Source organism: Equus caballus, chromosome 5 (genome assembly GCF_041296265.1).
Source record: "Equus caballus isolate H_3958 breed thoroughbred chromosome 5, TB-T2T, whole genome shotgun sequence".
Lineage (NCBI taxonomy): Eukaryota > Metazoa > Chordata > Mammalia > Perissodactyla > Equidae > Equus > Equus caballus.
This window is the reverse complement of record NC_091688.1, coordinates 9,455,423-9,478,389: the sequence shown is the minus strand read 5'-3', so window position 1 is coordinate 9,478,389 and position 22,967 is coordinate 9,455,423. Positions and strand designations below refer to the sequence as shown.

The 22,967-nt window shown below is 35.1% G+C and overlaps 1 protein-coding gene across 2 annotated transcripts in view; it reads right to left on the bottom strand.

The window, feature by feature from the left end:
- KLHL20 (kelch like family member 20) overlaps positions 1 to 22,967 on the bottom strand; it is a 56,193-nt gene that overhangs the window by 19,617 nt on the left and 13,609 nt on the right. For both annotated transcript variants that reach the window (XM_001493014.7, XM_005609674.4), the window contains 5 exons: positions 12,784 to 12,942; positions 11,924 to 12,018; positions 9,442 to 9,557; positions 4,098 to 4,281; positions 2,001 to 2,144 (listed from right to left, as the gene is read on the bottom strand). In XM_001493014.7, coding sequence (XP_001493064.2) covers positions 2,001 to 2,144; positions 4,098 to 4,281; positions 9,442 to 9,557; positions 11,924 to 12,018; positions 12,784 to 12,942 — 698 coding nt within the window. The remainder of the gene's footprint in view (positions 1 to 2,000; positions 2,145 to 4,097; positions 4,282 to 9,441; positions 9,558 to 11,923; positions 12,019 to 12,783; positions 12,943 to 22,967) is intronic.

Here is a 22,967-nt window from a genome sequence, read left to right as displayed (position 1 = left end):
GCACATGGTTTGGAAGAATAAATACAGTTAAAATGTCTATACCACCTAAAGCAATCTACAGATTCAATGCAATCCAATTAGAATCCCAATAACATTCTTCACGGAAAGAGAACAAAGAATCCTAAAATTCATATGGGGCAACAAAAGATCCCAGAATAGCTAAAGCAATCTGGAGAAAAAAGAACAAAGCTGGAGGCATCACAATCCCTGACTTCAAAATATCCTAGAAAGCTATAATAATCAAAATAGCATGGTACTGGTACAAAAACACACATGCAGATTGATGGAACAAAATTGAAAGCCCAGAAATAAAACTACACATCTATGGATAGCTGATCTTCAACAAAGGAGCTAAGAACATACAACGGAGAAAGGAAAGTGTCTTTAATAAATTGTGTTGGGAGAACTGGCCAGCCACATGCAAAAGAATGAAAGTAGACCATTATCTTTCACTATAAACAAAAAACACCTCTATATGGATCAAAGACTTGAAGATTTGACCTGAAACCATAAAACTCCTAGAAGAAAATATAAGCAATAATTCTCTCTGACATCGGTCTTAGAAGCACCTTTTCAAATAGTCAGACATGGGAAACAAAAGAAAAAAAAACAAGCAGGACTTCATCAGGCTAAAGAGCTTCTGCAATGCAAAGGAAACCAGGAACAACAAAAAAAGACAACCCCCAATTGGGAGAAAATATTTGCAAATCATATATCTGACAAGGGGTTAATCTCCAAAATATGTAAAGAACTCACACAACGCAACAAGAAAAAAACAACCCAATCAAAAAATGGGCAGAGGACATGATCAGACATTTTTCCAAAGAAGATATACAGATGGCCAACAGGTACATGAAAAGATGTTCAACATCACTAATCATCAGGGAAATGCAAATCAAAACTACACTAAGATATCTATCACCTTACACTCATTAGAATGGCTACAATCACCAAGACAAAAATAACAAATGTTAGAGAGGGTGTGGAGAAAAGGGAACCCTCATATACTGCTGGTGGGACTGCAAACTGGTGCAGCCACTATGGAAAATAATATGGAGATTTCTCAAGAAATTAAAAATAGAAATACCATACGACCCAGCTATCCCATTACTGGGTATTTATACAAAGGACTTGAAATGAACAACTCAGAGACCTATGTACCCCTATGTTCATTGCAGCATTATTCACTATAGCTAAGAATGGAAGCAACCCAAGTGCCCATCGACTGATGATTGGATAAAGAAGATGTGATGTATATATATAATGGAATACTACTCAGCCATAAAAAAGACAAAATCATCCCATTTGCAACAACATGGATGGACCTTGAGGGTATTATGTTAAGCGAAATAAGCCAGACAGAGAAAGACAAACACCATATGACTTCACTCATATGTTTAAGATAAACAAACACACGGACAAAGAGAACAGTTTAGTGGTTACCAGAGGGGAAGGGGGTTTGAGGGTGAGCACAAGGGGTGAAGGGGCACATTTACATGGTGACTGACAAAATAATAATGTACAACTGAAATTTCACAATGTTATAAACTATTATGACCTCGATAAAAAAATTAAAAAGTAAAGAATTAATGAGAATCCATATACAAAATACTGTGGGGTCTTTATGTGTTAGATAAAGTATTATTACTTTAGTCATTTTTCTGGAGGAAGTCTGGGCAAACTCATGCATTAAGTATACTCCAAGTATGGAAAAAAATCAGAATAGATTTCAGAAGTAGTATGCTTGATATCATGCATAGAATATAATTTAAAATACGATTCCAACACTTCAATGTTAGGCTCAATCAGTGTAACACATAGTTTAAAAAATCAGGTTATATCTTTCATCTTCCTAGACTTTAAGATCAACTGAAAACTTTTTCCTTAAAGCCCATGGGAAATCCACTGAATACTGGATTCCCTATTGTCCTAAATTCTTTCTTTTAAGGAGCCCTCTATATTCTTTAAAAAAAAAATTGAAAATAACTCAAAAAAATCACCTCTCAACAATGTTGAGGCAAGACACGCCATCCTGGCCACCCACAGCATAGAGAAAGCCTCCAAGCACTGCCACACCAACGCTTGTCCTGCAGGTGCTTGTAGGAGCCACATCACTGCTCCACTGGTTTGTTTTGGGGTCATACCTGCAGAGAACACATCAAGAGCAGAGTTTATATTACACCAAGAAAGTGTGGCTATGTTTACATATTCAATGATATATAATATGATATAAATTCTTTTCACTAAATATGGACTGATTAATAACTAAAGCATGTGAGAGTCTAATTTATGTTTTTATTTTTTGAAATTAATTTTACTTAAAAAAGTTATATATAAATACATATTCTTTAAAAAATTTTTTCAGAATATTAAAGCTAAAGTTCCCTTTGAGTTCCACCCAATTTCTGGTCTCTTCCCATTTTGATTTAGTGTATATCCTTCAAGACTGTTCAGTAAAATATTTTTAAGTAGGCATATATCTATGCACATATATATTTCCTTATATGTAAGCACGTTTTCCTTACATAAATAATAATACACAGTAGGCACTGTTTTTTCACTATTTCTGAGATCTATTTATGCTAATAGATACAGCTCTAGATTTTTCCTTTGAACCATTTCATTATATTGTGTGTACCATATTTTATTTAATTGTATTCCTACTGATGTATCCTTATGTTGTTTCTGATATTTTGCCATCAAAAACAGTGATTAGCCTTGTATGTTTCTCCTTGTGCAAATGGATAAATAGAATCATGAGGCACAGAGTATATTTTTATAACTTTAAAAAATACTATCACATTGCTCTTTTTATAGCTATACAAATTTTATTTGTTTTCAATTTCATTAATTTTTTCTTTTCTTTCTTTTTTCTTTTTTTAAGGAAGATTAGCCCTGAGCTAACTACTGCCAGTCCTCCTCTCTTTGCTGAGGAAGACTGGCCCTGAGCTAACATCCATGCCCATCTTCCTCTACTTTATATGTGGGATGCCTACCACAGCATGGCTTGCCAAGTGGTGCCATGTCCGCACCCGGGCTCCGAACCAGCCAACCCCAGGCCGCCGAGAAGCAGAACATGCGCACTTAACCGCTGCACCACCGGGCCGGCCCCTTTTCTTTTCTTTCTATTTAATTGATTTCTCCCTTTTCTTGAGTTTTGTTGCTCTTTTTATAACTACTTGATTTAAAGGCATGATTTATTTTTCCATCTTTCTTATTTTCAAATGAGTGCATGTAAGTTATAATGCACATAAATTTGCCTCTGAAAACTACCTTAGTTGCATTCCACACATTTTGATATAGATGGGCTTAACTGTTATTAAGTGGTAAATATTTAATCATTTTCACTCATTTCTTTAACTCATCAATTTATTTTTAAGTGTGTGTGTGTTTTCTTTTAACTTCTATGGAGCTGATTGCCCTGCTTTTTTTGTTTGTTTTTTTCAGCTACACAATCTATACCTCGAGATCTTGATACGCTGCAGGGTTTCATAGATATGTTAAGGAAATACCAAGAATCACTATAAATCGACACAGCTGAATGTAAAAGGGTATGTGAGAGCAAGAAGCTATAAGTTATTTCTACTATTGTAGGTTTCCAGTGTGCCAAGCACTGTGATAAAAACGGAAAAAGACATTTCAACAAACAATTATAGACAACATGATATGTATAAGTATGTTGAAAACACTTATGAAAGAGCAGAGGAATGAGTAATTAATTTGTCTGTATTGTGTCAGAGAAGGCTTTATATAAGAAGTAAGATTTGAGTCTTGAAGAGATATTCCAGGGAAGAACAGCATGCATACACACAGGCAAAGAAGCATGAAAGAGGATGGTGTGTCCAAGGAACTGCAAGTGAGGTGGCGGGTCTGCAGCAGCATGTTTAGGGAATAGTGGTGTGCCAGGGGAGAGAGACTGGAAAAACAGGTGAAGGTCAGATCATAAAGGACTTGTATGTTATGCTAAGTGGTCTAGGCTGCCAACTAGTGCCACAGACGCAAAACTAAAGCAGCAAGTCACATCTATTTCCTAATTAACATCTGAAATAAAAATTATATGAATAGTAGAGAAAAAATTTCAAATTGACCTTACTTACCTTTCAACACTATTGAGATAAGAGGATCCATCATGGCCTCCTACTGCATATAACAGGTCATCAAGAACGCTGACCCCAACGCCACATCGCCTTTTGCTCATTGACGCTACCATTCGCCATTCATTGGTCTGTGGATCATATCGTTCAACACTGGAAATGGCATCTCCACTGCACCAACCACCAACTGGGGAAGTAATGGAAATGGTCAGGAGAATACCTTTCCTGAAGCATAGAATATATCACTCACTGCTGACCTTTAAACTGCGACCTAATGTCTGGACTTACCAGATATCTCTAGAAGCAGGTCAGAACATAAGTTATGACTTTTACTTATTCCATTGGGATTGCTATAATCTTTAACTTTCTAAATAAGTTAGTCTTATGTCCATTTTACAGAAGAGGGCAAGGACACCAATTCAAATCAGGTTGGGAGGTAGAGTGGCATTTAATAAATAGAACACTGCATTTAGTTAGAAAACTAGGACTTGACTGTGGCCTCTACTAAGCTATGTGATCTTGGGGAAATCTTGGAAACTATCTTATTTGTAAAATAAGAAATAAAAATTTAAAGGTGAAATAATCTATATATGAAACTGCTTTCTAAAGTATAAAACCTACATTAATGTAATGTGTTATCGAAAGCCAAAAGAAGAACTATAACTCAGAAGCCTGTCTTTATTTTTTTAAAAATTCTCTTAGGGGAGAGGGATTTTGGCTCATCTACTCATGGTCTCTTAATAGGTCCTTTTGTGACTAAAAATAATACAAAAATTCTTATGATTTATACTGCAAAATATTTTGCTTTCTGTTTAATCTGCAGTCTGTACTAAATTCTACATTATCCAAAGTGACATTTAAGATCAGAAAATATCTTGAAGAAATTACACTTTTCATAAGTAAGTAATACTCAGAATAATAGGTTCAAACTCAGTTCCATAAAGCTTCTCTGAGTGCTCCCTGAAAAAAAGCGTAGTTACAAAGGATATATTTAATTTTTTATTCTTTCAAATCATCTCTATTTCAATCTAAAATAAGAGCTAGATACTGCAGCTTAAAAAGTGAAGTCCATGGATACCTTAACCTTAAAACATATGAAAACTGATGTTTTCTAGGGGGTGTCATTAACTTCCTGAGCCAGACTAGAATGGTAGTAATGTTGCTAACCTTCTTCGAAGTATATTTGAAAATTCACTTCTTTATTTCAAATCTCAATGTGCTGTATACATTTTGTTTTATTATGGTTTCATTTAAATCAGGATATTCACCTAATACTAAATCACACTAAGTTTTCTGTATATTAATTTGATTAAATTTGAATTCTGTTTTAGGCTATATGCTAGGATTTTCAAGATCAGAGAAAACATCATAAATTCCAAAGTAAAATTTGGCTGCAAATGTGAGAGTTATAAGCATTTAAGACAAATCAAATAGCCTAATCATTAAACCTCGGGCAGAATTTTACAATGGAAGCCATTACATTTTGCATTCCATTTTACAATGGAAGCTTTTTATTGGATTACATGGCTCCAAGTCAAATTAATATCACTTCATAAACTGTGCTCTTTGATACTAAAGAAGAAGAAATAAGCCTTTAGGAGACCACACTTAAATCTTTCCTGTCACCTGGGGAAACAAGAACAGGAAAGGGTTGTTCAATTCCACTGCCTTATGGCGATTGTATGTGCATTATGATTTCCAAGGCAGCAGGGTGATGGCATAACTAGGATAGAACTAGTTATCATTATAAGCCAAGGACACTGTACCTAGCAAAATAAAGTGTACGCATTGTCCTTGCCATGGGAACTCTCAACTTAAGTTACGCAATGTACCTAATGAAAATTATTGCTGAAAAGGGGACATATAGTTTTACATATGTGAGACGTTCACTCTAAAAAGAATTACTTCAAAGAGAGATTTGGTCAAAAGTGTTACCTTAAAGAAAGAAACTTCCATAAAGTATCTGGAATAACAATTATTGAACTGTGAACACTAAAAAACCCCCAAACAAATCAGAAACACAAAATTGAGAAGCATCAAGAAGCCTAGGGCTGGCCCCGTGGCTGAGTGGTTAAGTTCGCGCGCTCCGCTGCAGGCGGCCCAGTGTTTCGGCGGTTCGAATCCTGGGCGCGGACATGGCACTGCTCATTGAACCACGCTGAGGCAGCGTCCCACATGGCACAACTAGAAGGACCCACAACTAAGAACATACAACTATGTACCAGGGGCTTTGGGGAGAAAAAGGAAAACAATAAAATCTTAAAAAAAAAAAAAAAAAGCCTAATGGAAAACAAGAGGATAAGCCAGAAGATATTAATAGGAGTAAAATGCTCCTGAGTAAGAAACTACTGAGATTATAGATTTGATCTTAGGCTTCCAGGGTTTATCTCCATAGAGTGATGAGGAAAGGAAGACTCAATTTTCCAAAGTTAAGTGAAAACTGGTAATTTGGCATTCCAAAGATAATGGAAACAAAATCGCAATAAAAACCAAAGCAAATTGAGGATTAAATTTTAAGTAGAGACAGATGGGTTAAGATCTAAACTAATGTCAGTGAACACTATCACTCGAGAATGGAGTTCAGATCTGGATAACATAAAAACACTAAGAAAGCAGGGAAAACCAATACTAGTTGTAAAGGAAAAGACTTAGCAGCTTTTCTCAACAAATGAAAACGGAAACCACAGGGGCTGGCCCTGTGGCATAGGGGTTAAGTTTGAGTGCTCTGCTTCAGTGGCCCAGGGTTTGTCAGTTTGGATCCCTGGCACAGACCTGCGCACTGCTTATCAAGCCATGCTATGGCAGGCATCCCATGTACAGAGTGGAGGAGGATGGGCACAGATGTTGGCCCAGGGCCAATCTTCCTCAGCAAAAAGACGAGAATTGACAGCAGATCTTAGCTCAGGGCTAGTCTTCCTCAAAAAAAAAAAAAAGAAAGAAAACCATAATAGTGTAAAAAAGGTGAGATGATTTAACTTTTCATTGTTATATTTTTGTGTTAATCAAAATTTCTATACTGATTATGTATTCACTTTTATAATCAGAAAAACAAAAAGTGTTATTTAAAAATAGGTTATATTTCACCTACAAAGTGACCTTAGTAATCCATTACTGCTACTGGCATGTGCTTTCCAATTTTCTTTTTCCATTAATCATGATGGGTCGATGCTAATTTCTCACTAGTGTTTCTCAGGATCAACATGCAATTAATCTTTGTTGATTGCCTACTCTGACAAGATTGCTATACAATCTGGAAACTACAAAGATAAATTAGAAATGGTCCCTGCCCTCAAGTGGTTAACAATATAGTAGAGGAATCAGATACCCAAACAGCAATATGGCACAACAAACTACTTTTATAAGTAAAAGACCCTTAAGAACATAATTTATCTAGTTTAACCAACAAAGCTAAACAAATGTTATAAAGACATCCCTGTGAATCTAACTAGATCTGACAATGAATTTATTCACCAAGCTATGGCAACTATAGACTGCTATGTGGGAGCGAGAATGCAGATAGAGTAGGTGTGAGCATGCAAGTGTCGTGTAAACCTATATGAGTGTGTAAATACATATCTGTGCCCGCATATATAGGAAAGAAAGTCATAGGAACAAGTAAGAATGATAATAGAAATGATAAATCCATTAATAACAATAAACAGAGACATTAAGACACTGGAAGTAAGAGAGATTTCAATGCATGATGAATTAGTAATTAAGTTTTAAATCTAAACACGAATGAAAGAATGCTTTCAAAAGAGAAGGAAAAAACCTTATGCAGATTAGAGAGGAAAAGAAAACCTGGTATCATCTTTCTTCTTGAAGAAATGTTGTAATCCTCTACATGAAGAAATTTAGATAAAAAAATTTTAAAAGAGAGAATTCAAAACATAAATTGTCAAATTTTCCTCCTAAAAATATACTCCCACATGCCAAGAGAAAATTAAATTGGAGAGAAAAAGAGAGGCAAGTGGTTAGGCTGATGGGAAAGGATACTATGCCTCAGCAATTGCATGAAATTCCCTGATGAAAAGGAATAGAACATTTCACAGATCAAGATAGGACAATAGAATATGAGAACAATTAAATCTAGGGAGCCATGGAATCCCTGAAATTTGGGAGCTTAAATATAAAGACTACAATATGTTCCAGTTAGCTTTATGAGTCAGGATTTGAAAAAACTTTGAAGAGAAAGAACTTGCTATAGACTGAACGTTTGTGTTCTGACAAAATTCATATGTTGAAATCTAAGGAGGTGGGGCCTTTGGGAGGTGCTTAGGTCATGAGGGCAGAGCCCTCATGGATGGGATTAGTGCTCTTATAAAAGAGACCTCAGAGAACTCCCTTGCCCCTTCCACCATGTGAGGACACAGTGAGAAGATGAGAAGATGGCCTTCTATGAAGAACCAGCAAGCCGGCCCTCAGCAGAATGCTGAATCTGCCAGCGCCTTGATCTTGGATTTTCCAGCCTCCAGAACCGTGAGAAATAAATTTCTGTTGTTTATAAGCCACCCAGTCTATGGTTTTCTGTTATAGCAGTCCAAAAGGACTAAGACAGAACTAGTGAGAAGTTTTACTAAACAGTAGGAAAGTTATTATTCAGGTGAACAAGGGAGCTGAATTCACATGGATGCAAGTGAAACATCTGAGATGGAAAGTTCTCAGAGATTTAGGGGCCAACAGCAGGACCCAAATGATACAGCAGGTTGTCTTGGGCTCAATTCAGCTCAGCAGAGCTAGGAAAGAGTGTAACTGTTTAATGTAAGACAATGTTTTTTGACAATTCCATGCAATTATGAGGAGATTTGCACACTGGTATATAAATTAATGCATATGACTCATTTTAGCAAAACATCCCCTGCACGACATTTTTAGATTTATATAAAAATAGAGCACTCTTTTAGAGAATTACCAGAGTTAGTTCATGAGTTACCAGTCAAGCTACATGACAAATTATTACGTGTCTCTTATGACAGTGGATATCACAACTGTCCAAAGGACTACTCAAATGACAACTTCCTTTTTTTGTTTTTTTAAAGATGGGCACCTGAGCTAACAACTGTTGCCAATCTTTTTTTCTTTTTTTTCTGCTTTTTCTCCCCAAATACCCCCAGTACACAGTTGTATATTTTAGTTGTGGGTTCTTCTAGTTGTGGTATGTGGGACACCGCCTCAACATGGCCTTATGAGCGATGCCATGTCTTTGCCCAGGATCCAAACTGGTGAAATCCTGGGCCGCCGAAGCAGAGCGCGTGAACTTAACCACTCGGCCGCGGGGCCGGCCCCAAATGACAACTTCTTAAGTGGGAAAATATTCAGTTTGGCCACAGTGCAGTAAGATCCAAACCTGCAAAGAGTACTTCTCCACATCGGATAGGTTTCCGTGGTCTTGTCCTAGGTCCTTGCATTAGTGGTCGTTCTTGAGGCAGCAGGAGATAGTTTTTAGCCTCATCTACCAAGTCTCTGTGGAGAAAATTCTGTGTTTATTCTAAATGTCTAAATAACATTATTAATCAAATGTGGTTTAGGAATATGTAAATTGGCAAACGGGAGCAAGCATAAATCAAAACAAATCATAAACGCTAGCCAATATTAAAAGGGCCACAAACATAAGAGCAATGATGCCGGTTACAGTGTGAGTTGTGAACTGATTGCTATTTCCATCATGACTTCATATCGTAGCACAAATTCAGCCTAAAACTCAACATGCTTGGGGCCAACAATAACTTAGGTAATCTAAAAATCACAACTCAATTACCAGCCTGCAGAATTGCTGCTTCCTAATGAATTTTATTAGATTCTGCAGGATACTGGCAAAGTGGCACATCAGCCATGGCACTAGATATTTGCTAGATTAATTAAAGGAATAAAAACTAGGTCAAAAATTGGATTGCTAAAAAGAAACACTGTACTGTCATTTATTATTAATTTACTATCTGGTACTGTATGAATGGTTTACTCTCAACAAGTCTACTGAGGACGAACACATTTTTTTTTTCTACCTATTAAGGTACTTACTGAGAAGAACTTAGTAATTACACTTGTTAAACACAATATCCTAAGACAAACTATTTACATATATACTTCTTTCACTTGAGAACTTTGAGTGATTCAGTGCCTGATTAGTGCAAATTCAATGTTATTCTTTTCTCTCTCGACTCTGAAAGTGTTTCCTAAACTACACTATATTTTCATTTCTGTAGTTATTTTATGTTACAAAGAGAGATCATTTATTCCTGCTAGACCAGTCCCAGGCATGACCCAATTATGCACTTGATTATATGGCTTTGCTAAGGCCCCTTCTGAGTTTATTTATCTTAAAAACAAAAACAAACCAAAACCAAAAAAAAAAAAAACAAAAAACAAACCCCAAGCTATTGACCAAGAGCTTTTTCTAGCTTCCCCAGCCTTAAAAACAAAGACTGTGATCTCCTAATAGCTGGTTTTTGGTTAACTTGTTCAGCAGTTCCTAGAAATAGTAAAGAGTAATACTTAGCAGCCAACACAAAATTAATACTAACGACGACGACAACCCTTACAGTTATGTGCTAGTCCCTGTTTTAAGGGCTTAATAAATATTAACTCATTTAATCCCCACCACAGCCCTATGGAATATGTCCTATTACTACTCCTACTTTCTAGATGAAGGAACTGTAGCAGAAAGAGGTTAAGGTAACTTGCCTAAGGTCATAAGCTAGTAAATGGTGATGTCAGGATAGTAGGAACGGGCTTCTTTTGAAAGTGCCTTTGTAAGTACCTTTACTTTCTGCATCAGAATCAGTACAATCTGCTTTATGTTTTATGGGGGAAGGGCACCTTTGTATTGTTTCTTCAGATCTCAGCATCCATAATTCATACGGTTTTCCTTCTGCTATATTTGGGGAACTTAATTATCATTTGTCTACTTTTTAAATTTAAAAGATAAACATCTAAAATCTCCTCTAACATCTCTTGTTAAAGGGACAGGCTCCAGATTATAGAAGAAATGCAAATGAGTCTCCATGGCTGACCTCTCTTATAGGGATTCCTGATTCTGGAACAAGTTTCTTTAGTCACTAAGGGAGACTCAAAGGTCAGTGTAGGTTAAGGAGTTCTGAGTACTGACTTGCTCTTTCATTTTTATGTATGGAACATGTGGGGAAAAATAATTTAAAAGATTATATCGTTTCAGATTTGAACTTAAATCTTAAAATGTGTCAAACTGGGAAAAGCAATTTATTAAATTTTGTATATATTACAAAGATAGCCCAATAAAACAGGTGTTTTGTGTGTTTGTTTGCTTTGTAAATGCATTTAGAGTTTCTTTCAATTAAAAACCATGATGAAACTGCTTCATTAAGATCCAGTGGAAACTGTTCCCCAGCTCCTTTAGGAGTGTGGCAGATCTTTAACTACGTCCACAATCTCAGAAAGTAAGGCTGGTCCTGTTCCCTGACTAGGCATATATGATGAAATGGAAAAGTGCTCCTGACACACTTTTTGACAGAATCAACAGAATTATTTAATTTATCTCAAGAAAAAATGTATTAGCCAAGAATGGCACCTTCAAATTCCAGCTTGCACCAAAATCTTAGAAATCTACCTCTTTATTGCCACTTCTACACCAATAAGCACCACACATAAAAACCTAATGGAATAGAATACAAGAAGTTCAGTCCTCTCTTCTTCCATCTCCTCCTCTTGACCCTAGCCCAGAAGAAAAACCTGTTAAATACTGCACTGGTTTTGGCACTAAGAAACACAATATTTATGAAGCAATACAAAAAAGGAAATTAGGAGAAAGCAGGAATGCCTAGTTGTTGATTTTCCCCACACAGGGCCATTCGTACCTGCATTCTTCATCACTTTTGATGAGGGGATCAGAGCCTACTGTGCCCACCAGGAACTTGGGACTAAGCAAAGGCAGACGAACATGCTGCAGCACCTAGGAGATAATCAACACTGTCAAGGGCACGAGCTCCCAACTGCAACATATTTAAGAGAATACATAACCCATGCTCCCCTATTGTGTTTCCAATTATTTTAGGATTAATTAATAAACGATAAAGTGGGAGGGAAGACATAAATACTAAAACTAAATTTATTCTAACCATCAATTCAGTAATTAGAATAATCAGAAAATTTAAAACACTAGTATCACTTTAGAATGTTACTTTAAGCTTTCAGGAATACATTATAAGCTTCTCTATAACTAGCTTAGACAATGGGACTCTGGTCCAGAATATTCTAGTCCAGAAGAATTAATAATCCAGAAGAATATTCTATTAAATTGCTAAAGACTATAGTCATAAAACAAGAACACTGAATGTTCTGTTTAGTGACCACTTATGCCGCATATCATCCCTTTACTCTCCAAAATGTGGTGGGATTTCCAAGTCATAGGGAAGGGAGGCATGATAATTGCCATCCTTGCTTTCTTTTGTTCATTTTGTACTAGTTAGGTTCTGACTTGTGCTATAGCCCAAACCTAGAGTTGATGCAAAATAAAAAGGAAGCAAAGGAGCAACAAGTGCATAATGATAAACACTTAAAATGCTTCTAAACACTTATTTCCTTGATTATTTGGAAAAAGATGGTCTTTCTTACAGTCTAATATAAGGGACAGTGATAACTGTTTCTTTTTGCAAGTCAAATACATATTATTCCATCCAGGACAAAGCAGTTACTTAGAGAAGCATTTCCATCATACCTGGGGCAATTGAGGCCTTCTTTCTTGAATGCTGTATTTGACCCAGGCCATCACTGCGTTGAACACCTGTTCTTCACTGCGAACGTTTAGTTCATCACTAGATATTATATCAATGAGTTGATTGGCTGGAAGCAACATGAACTCTTCACTTTCCATCACCTGTTCAAAATTAGGTGAATAAAAGAAAAAACTCTGTGGTCATATTTAATTTATCATCTCAATATTTTTCTTGAGGGTTATGTGGCACAGCTCTATTCCAAAATGGAGGTGAAATTCAAAATAGTACCAGAGGAGAAGAAAAGTTTAAAAAGGGAACAAAGATAGGGCAGAGCACAGAGGATTTTTAGGGCAATGAAATCATCCCATATGACATACTACAATGGTAGATACATGTCATCATACATTTATCAAAACCCAAAGACTATATAACACCAAGAGTGAATCCTACTGTAAATTATGGACTTTGGGTGATAATGAAATGTCAATGAAGGTTCATCGGTTGTAACAAATGTACCTCTGGGGTGGGATATTGATGTCGCGGGAGGTTGTGCATGTGTGGAGACAGGGTATATGGGAACTCTGTACTTTCTGCATAATTTTACTGTGAACCTAAAACTGCTCTAAAAAATAAAGTTTATTAATTTAAAAAAAGGGAACAAAGGAGAGTACATAGAACAATTAAGATTTAGGAAAAATAATTTGTGATTCAAGAAATTGAAGAAAAATGACATCTTTTTCCTAAAATGAAGTAAAAAACAATTTATGCTCAAAATCAACTAAACTAATACCAAATTATAACTCTAGAAATATAAGAGGCATACAAAAAAGTCATGGAGCTTTCAGAGGAAGATTACTTGCTGAAATGGCAGCATCTAGGGCAGAAACACCAAGGGGCCAGTTTAAAAAACGAAGAGGGTGTCAGCAATTCTACAAGGAAGAAAGGATACAATAAGGAGCAGGAGAGTTAGACTCATGAAAACCTCTGAGGACCAAACAACTCTGATATATGTACATCAGTGAGAAACTACAAACATACCAATAATTTACCTTTACCCAAGGCTAGGGAACTGTCAGGATGGAGATGAAATGGCAACAAGGGTATTACCTTGTTGTGCAGTCTGGCCACAAATCCCAAGATCTTGTACCTCTTGTCATCAGCATGTAGAGTAAAAGGGAGGGAGAGGAGGGAAACAGTCACTGCTATACTCCATGTGGTTTGTTCTCCCATTCAGAAGATTGTGCTACATACGGTGTCTATTTGTGCAGGAAGGATGTGGTTAAGAGCTCAGATTCCTACGTGTGACCTCTAATACAGATGCTGTATTCTCTGGGTTATATGCCTGCTGGACAGGGTTATCTTTATGCTCATCAAAAAGTCAGAATATTTAGCAAGATACAAGATACGCCATTTGAGTATTTGATTAAAAATGTTTTTCCCAAGTACATTAGAAAAAAATGCAAATGCTAAAATAAACAGTTAAGGGCTATAAGGTTAGCTATACTTATAGCAGAAAACACTAATGAGTACTTCAATTTTTATGGCACAAGTCTTCAAATCATCTTAGTGAGAGACTTTATGGGATTCAGGAAATTAGATAGGTAACCTTTAAACTCTACCTGAGATTGCTTAGCCAGATAACTTCGTAGTAAGAATGGCTGCTCTATACTCTCTCTGGCAAGGTTAGCAGATGAAAGATTTAGTAAATAAAAATACAGGACATACTTATACTAAAAAATTATTTGTTGTTCATCTGAAATTTAAATTTAACTGGGCACCCCGTATTTTATCTGGCAACCCTATGTTGGGGGCTATAAAGGTAAGGGTTAAATTTGGAGGCTAGCTCCAAGTTAAGTGTGCTGGCCTTCACGGCATGCAAAACTTTAGCCATGGCTATATCTTACTTTCCTCTTATTTTCTTTTCATTCTAGTTTCTTTACTTAAATACAAGTATGGTATCATATATCTTAGTGAAGTGCCTTAACATTCTTTTTGGATCTTTCTCAGAGTATAATTTTTTTCCCCAACTTAGTGATTACAAACCAAATGTTATGTAAATATCAATGATCACCAAGTTTAAAGTTTAATAATAGACCTCTATGATATTAACAAGTCACTTACTGGAAAGATTAGATGGCAAGGAGATGTGAAAATCTGTGTGAGAAAATATCTGTTTGGCACTAAGAGTAAAGAGTAAAAATAATGCTTTTGATAAAGCCTGGTTAAAATGTCACTTCTTTTTCCACCAACAAGAAAAAGATATCAATGATCTACTGTTAGGGCAATCTAACACTGAAGTCTATTCTTGAACCAATAAGCAGGTTAAGAAAAATAATGCATTAAAGTATCTACTTTTTAAAATAAGAGTTTACAGGAGATGTGAATTTTAAGTCCCACACTATTATGGTAATGAGCTTACTTTTAGTTTCTTCAGATGAATGTAGATGCAATTTGAAGAATGAATGAAGCTGAAAACAACAAAAATGAATAAGCAGTCATCTAGATTTGTTCTAACAGAAGTGAATGGTGAACTCATTGTTGAGTTGAAGGACAATTTTTAAAGATTTTATTTTTCCTTTTTCTCCCCAAAGCCCTGGTACATAGTTGTATATATATTTTTTTCAGTTGTGGGTCCTTCTAGTTGCGGCATGTGGGACGCTGCCTCAGCATGGCTTGATGAGCAGTGCCATGTCTGCGCCCAGGATCCGAACTGGTGAAACCCTGGGCCGCAGAAGCGGAGCGTGCGAACTTAACCACTCGGCCACAAGGCCGGCCCCATGAAAGATAAATTTTAAATTTATGTTTATTGGCAAGAGTAACACTATATGAATTAAGGTAGGTCTAATGGAATAGAAGGAAATTAAATATAGATTTAACTTTAAAAATAATTTAAGTGAGTCATGAGTTCGAAGCCCCAAATAGTGACTTTTGCATCTACACAGAACGGTTCCAGTCTATGAACAGGGGTGAGGTTTTCTCACTGAGATTTCATTATGGGATGAGTCAGGCTCACTTTGGAAGCAGGGTTAGAACCAGAAGAGATTCCAAAACTTTCTCTACTGTTAAGGATATTCTTCAGATATTTGAAACTACTTTAGATCTAAAACACAAGCTTTGGTTAAAGCAGGAAATTTTTAAAAATCAACTTTATTTATTTTAAACATATAGTTCAATGAGTTTTGATAAATGTATATACTCATTAACCATGATGACAATCAAGATATAGAACATTACCATCATGCCAAAAGGCTCTAAAGCAGGGAACTTTTAATCTGGGGTCCAATGACTTTGGCAAATTATTTTGGAAATTCTTAGTGATTGCAAATCTTTATTTTTGGACAGTGGACTTGATATTTGTAAAAAGTGTAAGGAAATTAAGAGTCAAGTCTGTTAAAGAAGGTATGTGAAGAAGTTACATTATTTTGAATGAGAAATCAAGTGTGACTATAAAATATTGACTATTAACTTTAGTGACATACAAACTTCATTTAGTCACGGAGTGTTCCTCTTTTCATATTTAAATTCATGAGAGATATTGATCTGTAGTTTTCTTATAGTGTCTGTGGTTTCGATATCAGGGTGATTTTGTCCTTATATTTGGCAACCTCCTCCTTTTTTCTGAAAGATTTTGTGTAGGATTAGTATTATTTCTTCCTTAAATGTTTGACAGAATTCACCATCTGGGAATGGCGTTTTAAAATCATAAATTCAATTTTAAATTGATGGCTTTTAAATTATGAATTCAATTTCTTTCAAAGTTATAGGGTTGTTCTAGCTTTGTTTCTTCTTGAGTCAGTTTTTGTAATTTGTGTTTTTCAAAGAATTTGTCCATTTCATCTCAGTTGTTCAGTTTAGTGGCAAAATGTTAATAATAATCCCTTATTATCCTTTTTTAATGACTGAGGGATTTGTAGTGATGTCTTCTCTTTTATTTCTGAAACTGGTAATTTGTGTCTTCTTTTTTCTTTTGATCCGTATAGCTAAAGGTTCATAACCATTGATGGATAAAAAAAATTAAAAGAGATTACTTTGTACACCTCTATACAACTAAATTTGAAAACCTAGATGAAACTGATAATTTTCTAGGCAAATATAGTTTATAAAAATTGATCCTAGTAGAGAAAGAAAATTTCATAGAAGAAATAAAGAAAATTATCAATAAACCACTTCACAAAAAAGCACCAAGCCTAGACAATTTCACAGGGAAATTCTACCAACTTTCAGAGACAACATAGTCCCAATGTTGTATAAATTGTTTCAAAGCATGGAACATGAAGAAAAACTTCTATCTCATTTTCATGAAGTATAACATTTATATCTAACCTGATAAAGATAGTACAAGAAAATTAAAGACTAATATTGCTTATGAATATTGATATAAAAACACTAAATTTTTTTTTCTTTTGCTGAGGAAGATTTGCCCTGAGCTAACAACCACTGCCAATTTTCCTCTTTTCTTTTTGTATGTGAGCCACCACCAAAGCAAGACCACTGACAGACGAGTGGTGTAGGTCTGCAACCTGGGAACCAAACCTAGGCCACTGACGTAGAGTGCAGTGAACTTAACCACTAGGCCACCAGGGCTGGCCTAAAACACTAAATAAAATACTGGTGGGTAGATTCCAATATTACATTAACAGTACACCATGACCAATAATACAAAGATGCTTCAATTTTAGGATTCCATTAAGGTAATTCATATTAATAACAGGTTTGAGAAGAAAATTAAAGGCCCTGGACAAAGTTCAATACCATTCCTAATAAAAAGCATCCAAGAAAACAGGAATTGTTGGACATGGATACTTCCTTAATATGATAAAATATTCACACCTCAAAGCTAGTATATTACTTAATGGGAAAACACCAGAGGCATTCCTACTAATGCCAGAAACAAAGGAAATATGTCCAATATGTCCATTACTATTTAACATTTTACTGGAAGTATTAACTCAAGCAACTAGAGAAAGAAAACAATTAGAGGCATTAACAATTGGAAAAGAAGAAATAAAACTATTGACATACAGGTGACATGACAGGATTCTCAGAAAACTCTAGAGAATCAATGGTAAAAGTAACTCAAAGAATAAGAAAATTCAGTAAGTAGCTTTCATATATATTAATGAGAAGTGGTTAGAAGATATAATGGAGGAGAGAAACCTATTTACAATGGAAACGAAAAATACACTTAGAAATAAACTTAAGAAAAAATGTATAAAACCTAAATGAAGAAAACTATAAAACACTCATAAGAGACACAAAAATAGAAGTGAAGAAATGGAAAGACACTTCTCATTCTTGGATAGGATAACAATGTCACAAAAATGACTGTTCTTCTTAAGTTAACTTATAAATTAATAGAATCCCAATAAATATACCATCAAGTTTTTTTCTTAGAGCTGGATAAGGTGATATTAAGTTCATTTGGAAAAATGAACATGCAAGAAAGTTAGGAAAACAGTGAAAAAAAAGTTTTATGATAGGGGTACTAGCCGTACTATGTATTAAAATATACTACAAAGCCTCAATAATTAAAACATTGTAGAAAATAGTGTGGTACTGGTGGATGGCCCACAATAGAAAGTCCAAAACCAAGCACATACATAAATTTAGTATAAAATAAAGATGTTATCTCAAATCTCTAGGGCAAAGAGAGACGTTTAAATACACAGTATTGAGACTAGACAGCCACTTAGAAAAAGATATTATTAAGTCAACATTTTATACCATACATAAGATAACCTGGGTGTAGGGAAAGCTTTTCAAAGTCTGCCTCAAAATCCAGATGCAATAAAGGAAAAGACTGATACATTTGACAATATTAAAAAAAAACAAGTTTTGCATGACCACAAATACCATAAGCAGAGTTAGAAGGCAATGCAAACTGGGAAAAAAGTTTATAACACGTTTCACAGATAAAAGGCTATCACTGTTAGTATATAGAGAGTTTTAAAACATTGAAGAGAAAAAAGACCAAAAATCTAATAGAAAAATGGGCAAAAAATATTAACAGACATTCACAAAAATTATATAAAAATAGCCTTTAAGCATATGAAAGATATTCAACTTTACTTATTTTAAGAGAAATGCAAATTAAAACCATACTGAGATTCTTTTTCTCATCTATTAGACTGGCAAAAATTCAAAAGGCTGACAAGTTATCCTTTTGGTGAGGCTGTGGGCAAACAGTCGCCCTCATATACCACTGGTCAGAATGGTTCTACATCACGTAAAGAGGGGGAATTTGGTGGTATTCAGCAAAATTACATTTACAGCTAATCTTTGGCCCTGCAACCTCATTTCTAGGAATTTATCCTGAAGTTAAACCTCCAACAATAGTGAAATATTCATACACAAGGCTATTCATTGCAGCAGTATTTGTAATGGCAAAATACTGAACACTACCACCTAAATGCTCAAACACAGCAGACTGAGTGAACAAACTGGTACATCCACATAAGGAGAACAATGCAGCTGTGAAGAGAGAACAAGGAAGACCTCTATGAACTAGGATCTCTATGACTGAATTCCAGAATACATTAAGTAAAAGGCAAAGTGTAACAGAGAATACAAAGAATGCTATCTTTTGTGAGGGTAGAAATGGAAATAAGAAAACATACATATAGCTGCTTAATTTTACAAAAGTAAACACAGGAAGGATAAACCAGACTATAAAGCATCAAAATAATAAATGACAACAAAGGACTATAATCCATTGACTAGAATAAGAGTCTATGAGTCAATAATACTAATCAATCTATCAACTAGAACAAGGAAAATTCTTACAGCATTATGTAGATAGAAAAATGGAGCTTTTTTTTTTTTTTTGGTAAATCACCATTTTGCAACCATCATAGCAATAACTGATTCAGGCAGAAATTATCAACGGATGTTAAAATATGTGAGTGAAAGTTTGATGAGGAACAGGATATTTACATGAATTCAAAGCATCTGTCCATAGAAGTTCTTACTAATTACAAAAGGAAAAATAAAAAACTTAATGGAGGAGAAACTTTAGTGACTCCACTTAACTAAGCGATCAAAGTTAACATAACCAGTAATGGAACAAATAGACACGATGACACTGAGAAGGACAAAATATCACTTATGTAGTATTCCTGTCAAAATGTATAACCTGAATCTATGCATGAGGAAACCTCAGACAAGCTCAGACTGAGGAACATTCTACAACATAACTGGCTTAAACTCTTGAAGGTAGAGGAAAGTTCTCCAGATTTTCAAAAACTCAAAAGACAACTAACTGCAGTGCATGATCCTGCTCTGGATCCTGGACTGGAAAAAAATTCTTATAAAATACAATACTGGGACAATTGGTGAAACTGGAATATGGACTATGAATTAGATAATAACATTTTTATCAATGTTAAATTTCCTGAATTTGATACGTGAACTGTGGTAAGAGAATTATATATATAAAAAATGTCCTTGGTCTTAGAAAATACACATTGAAATGTTCAGGAATAAAGGAATATGATGAATGCAATATACTCCCAAATTGTTCAGAGAAAAATATATAACAAGAAGAGAATGATAGCAAATGTGGCAAAACGTTAACAACTGGTGAATCTGGGTAGAGGTTATATGAAAGTTTTTTCTTTTTCTCACAATTTCCTGTAAATTTGAATTTTTTTAAATAAAGTTAAAAACATTTTTCCAATGTGATACACTAAAAAATGGTATCTTGTTTTGATGCTTCTTTAGTTATGTCTAAGGGTGAGTATCATTTCATGTTTATTTTACATTTGAATAACTCTTTTGTACACATTGCTTATTCATATCCTTTGCCTATTTTTCTATTCTGTTTTTCTTGATTTTTCTCATTGAATTTGTATGAGTTTTATGGGAATTAGTGTTTTTTCTGTCATGTATGCTCCAAATAGGTTTTCTGAGGTTGGTATTGATTTTTTCATTTAGTTTATCGTACTGTTTTTGTTGTTATAAAGAACAAAAATTTTTAATTTTTATGCAATCATTTATGCATCTTCCTTTCTGGCTTCTGGGTTGTATTCTGCTTAAAAAGGCTACTTTTACTCCCAGCTTACTAATGCTATCTTCTAGAACTTTTAGTATTTCATTTTTTTAGGTTTAACTTATTTATCCATTGAGAATTTCACCTGTTTAAAGAGTTTGTTTTTTCCTCCAAATCACCAGTTTTCCTAATTATATTCACAATTCCACTTTCCTCCACTGACTTGAACATCTACGCCCAGACCCTTCTAAGCTCCACTGATCTGTTCCTTCTCTAGAACCAAAATGTTTGTAATATTTTTACTATATCTTAAGGCCAATGGCTCTAATATTAATTTTCAGAAACTTCTTGGCTATTCTAACATATATATACATTTCCTCCTTCTTAAAAAAATCCTTTCCTTTGCATTTCCTGACTCCAGACTTGTGGTTTTCCTCGTCTTCTCTCTAGTTATTCCTAGTTTCCTTTGCCAGCTGCTCTTTTAGTAACCATTCTTCAATACTGGAAAAATTTTAGGGCTCTTCTCTCTCTCTCCAGTAGGTGATCTCATTGGCATTGACTTTTTTGACCTTGTTTATGGTGCTTTTCTGTTATAAAAATGTTTTAAACTTTTACGCAATCAAATTTATCAATCTCTTCTTTTACAGTTTCTGGGTTATATCCTGCCTAGAAAGAATTAAGACATAGACTCCTAAATTTTAATCTTGGCTTAGCCTCTTTTCTAAGAAACAGACTCATATAAACAGTGGCCTGCTCAATATCTCTATTTAGATATCTCGCAGGCATCTCAATCTGAATATATCTAAACAGAATTCATGATCTTACCTCTTCAAACTACTCCCCTCTCCAGTACATTTGTAGTACAAATTCCCAGAAACGGGATTGCTGAGTCAAAGAGTGTGTGCAGAAAGTGTGTAATTTTGATAGACACTGCCAAATTTCCTCTCAAAGGGGTTTTATAGCTATTTCTCTATGGCCTTATCAACAGGGTGTGCAAGCAAACTTCTGGACATTTATAATTTGATAGATTACAAATTTGTAATCTTATAGATAAAAAATAGTACTTTGGGGCGCTGGCCCAGTGGTGTAGTGGTTACATTCGCATGCTCCACTTTGGTGGCCTGGGGTTCACAGGTTCAGATCCCGGGCACGGACCTAGCACCACTCATCAAGCCACGCTGTGGCAGCATCCCACATAAAATAGAGGAAGATTGGCACAGATGTTAGCTCAGCAACAATCTTTCTTAAGCAAAAAGAGGTAGATTGGCAACAGATATTAGCTCAGGGCCAGTCTTCCTCAAACACACACAAAATAGTACTTTGGTGTAGTTTTAATTCGTGTTTCAGTAATTATGAACAAACTTGAGCAGATTTTCCTATGTTTAAGGGCAATGTTTCCTGTTTACTGCCCATTTTTCTGTTAGGCCATTGGTCCAGGTTATTGACCAAGTGGAGCTCTTCGTGTATTAAGGAGATTACTGTCTATGATATGAGTTGCAAATATTTTCCCCCAGTTTGTCTTTGACTTTTATCTTGCTATTGCTGTTTGTTTCACCATGCAGAAATTTTTAATTTTTATGTAGTCAAATCTACCAATATTTTCTTCTATGCCTTCTGGGTTAGTCAATTAGAAAGGCCTTATTTGCCTAAAGATTTTAAAAGAATTGCTTTATGTCATCTTCTAATATTTTCATGGTTTCATTTTGTATTTTTAAATCTTTGATCCATTGGAGGTTATCCTGGTGGACAGAAGAGTGATATTAAAGTGTAAAATGGACCATGTCTTTCCTTGGCTTACAACTCTTTAATAGTTTTCTATTGCTCTTGAGATTAAATTTCAAATTCTTAACATGGTCTATTAAGTCTACTGTGATCTGGCTCTGTTCTTTCTGTAAAATCACTATGTAACATCCTCCCTTTTGCTTTCTGGATCTCACTGGGTTTCTTTTAGTTCCTCAAACCAGTTATGTTTCTTCATGTCTCAGAATTTTGCATAAGTTGTTCCAGAACCAAAGTTGAATCTCTCTCTAATACACTGTTAAATCATCCAGGGATGCTTCTTTGTAGCACCTATGAACTGTAATTAATTACTTGTGTAATTATGCATTTAAAGGCTATCTTCCCTGCTAGATTGTAAACTCCATGAGAAGAGACACTCTAGGTGTCTTGTTCACTGCTGTAGCCTCTGGCCAAGCATAG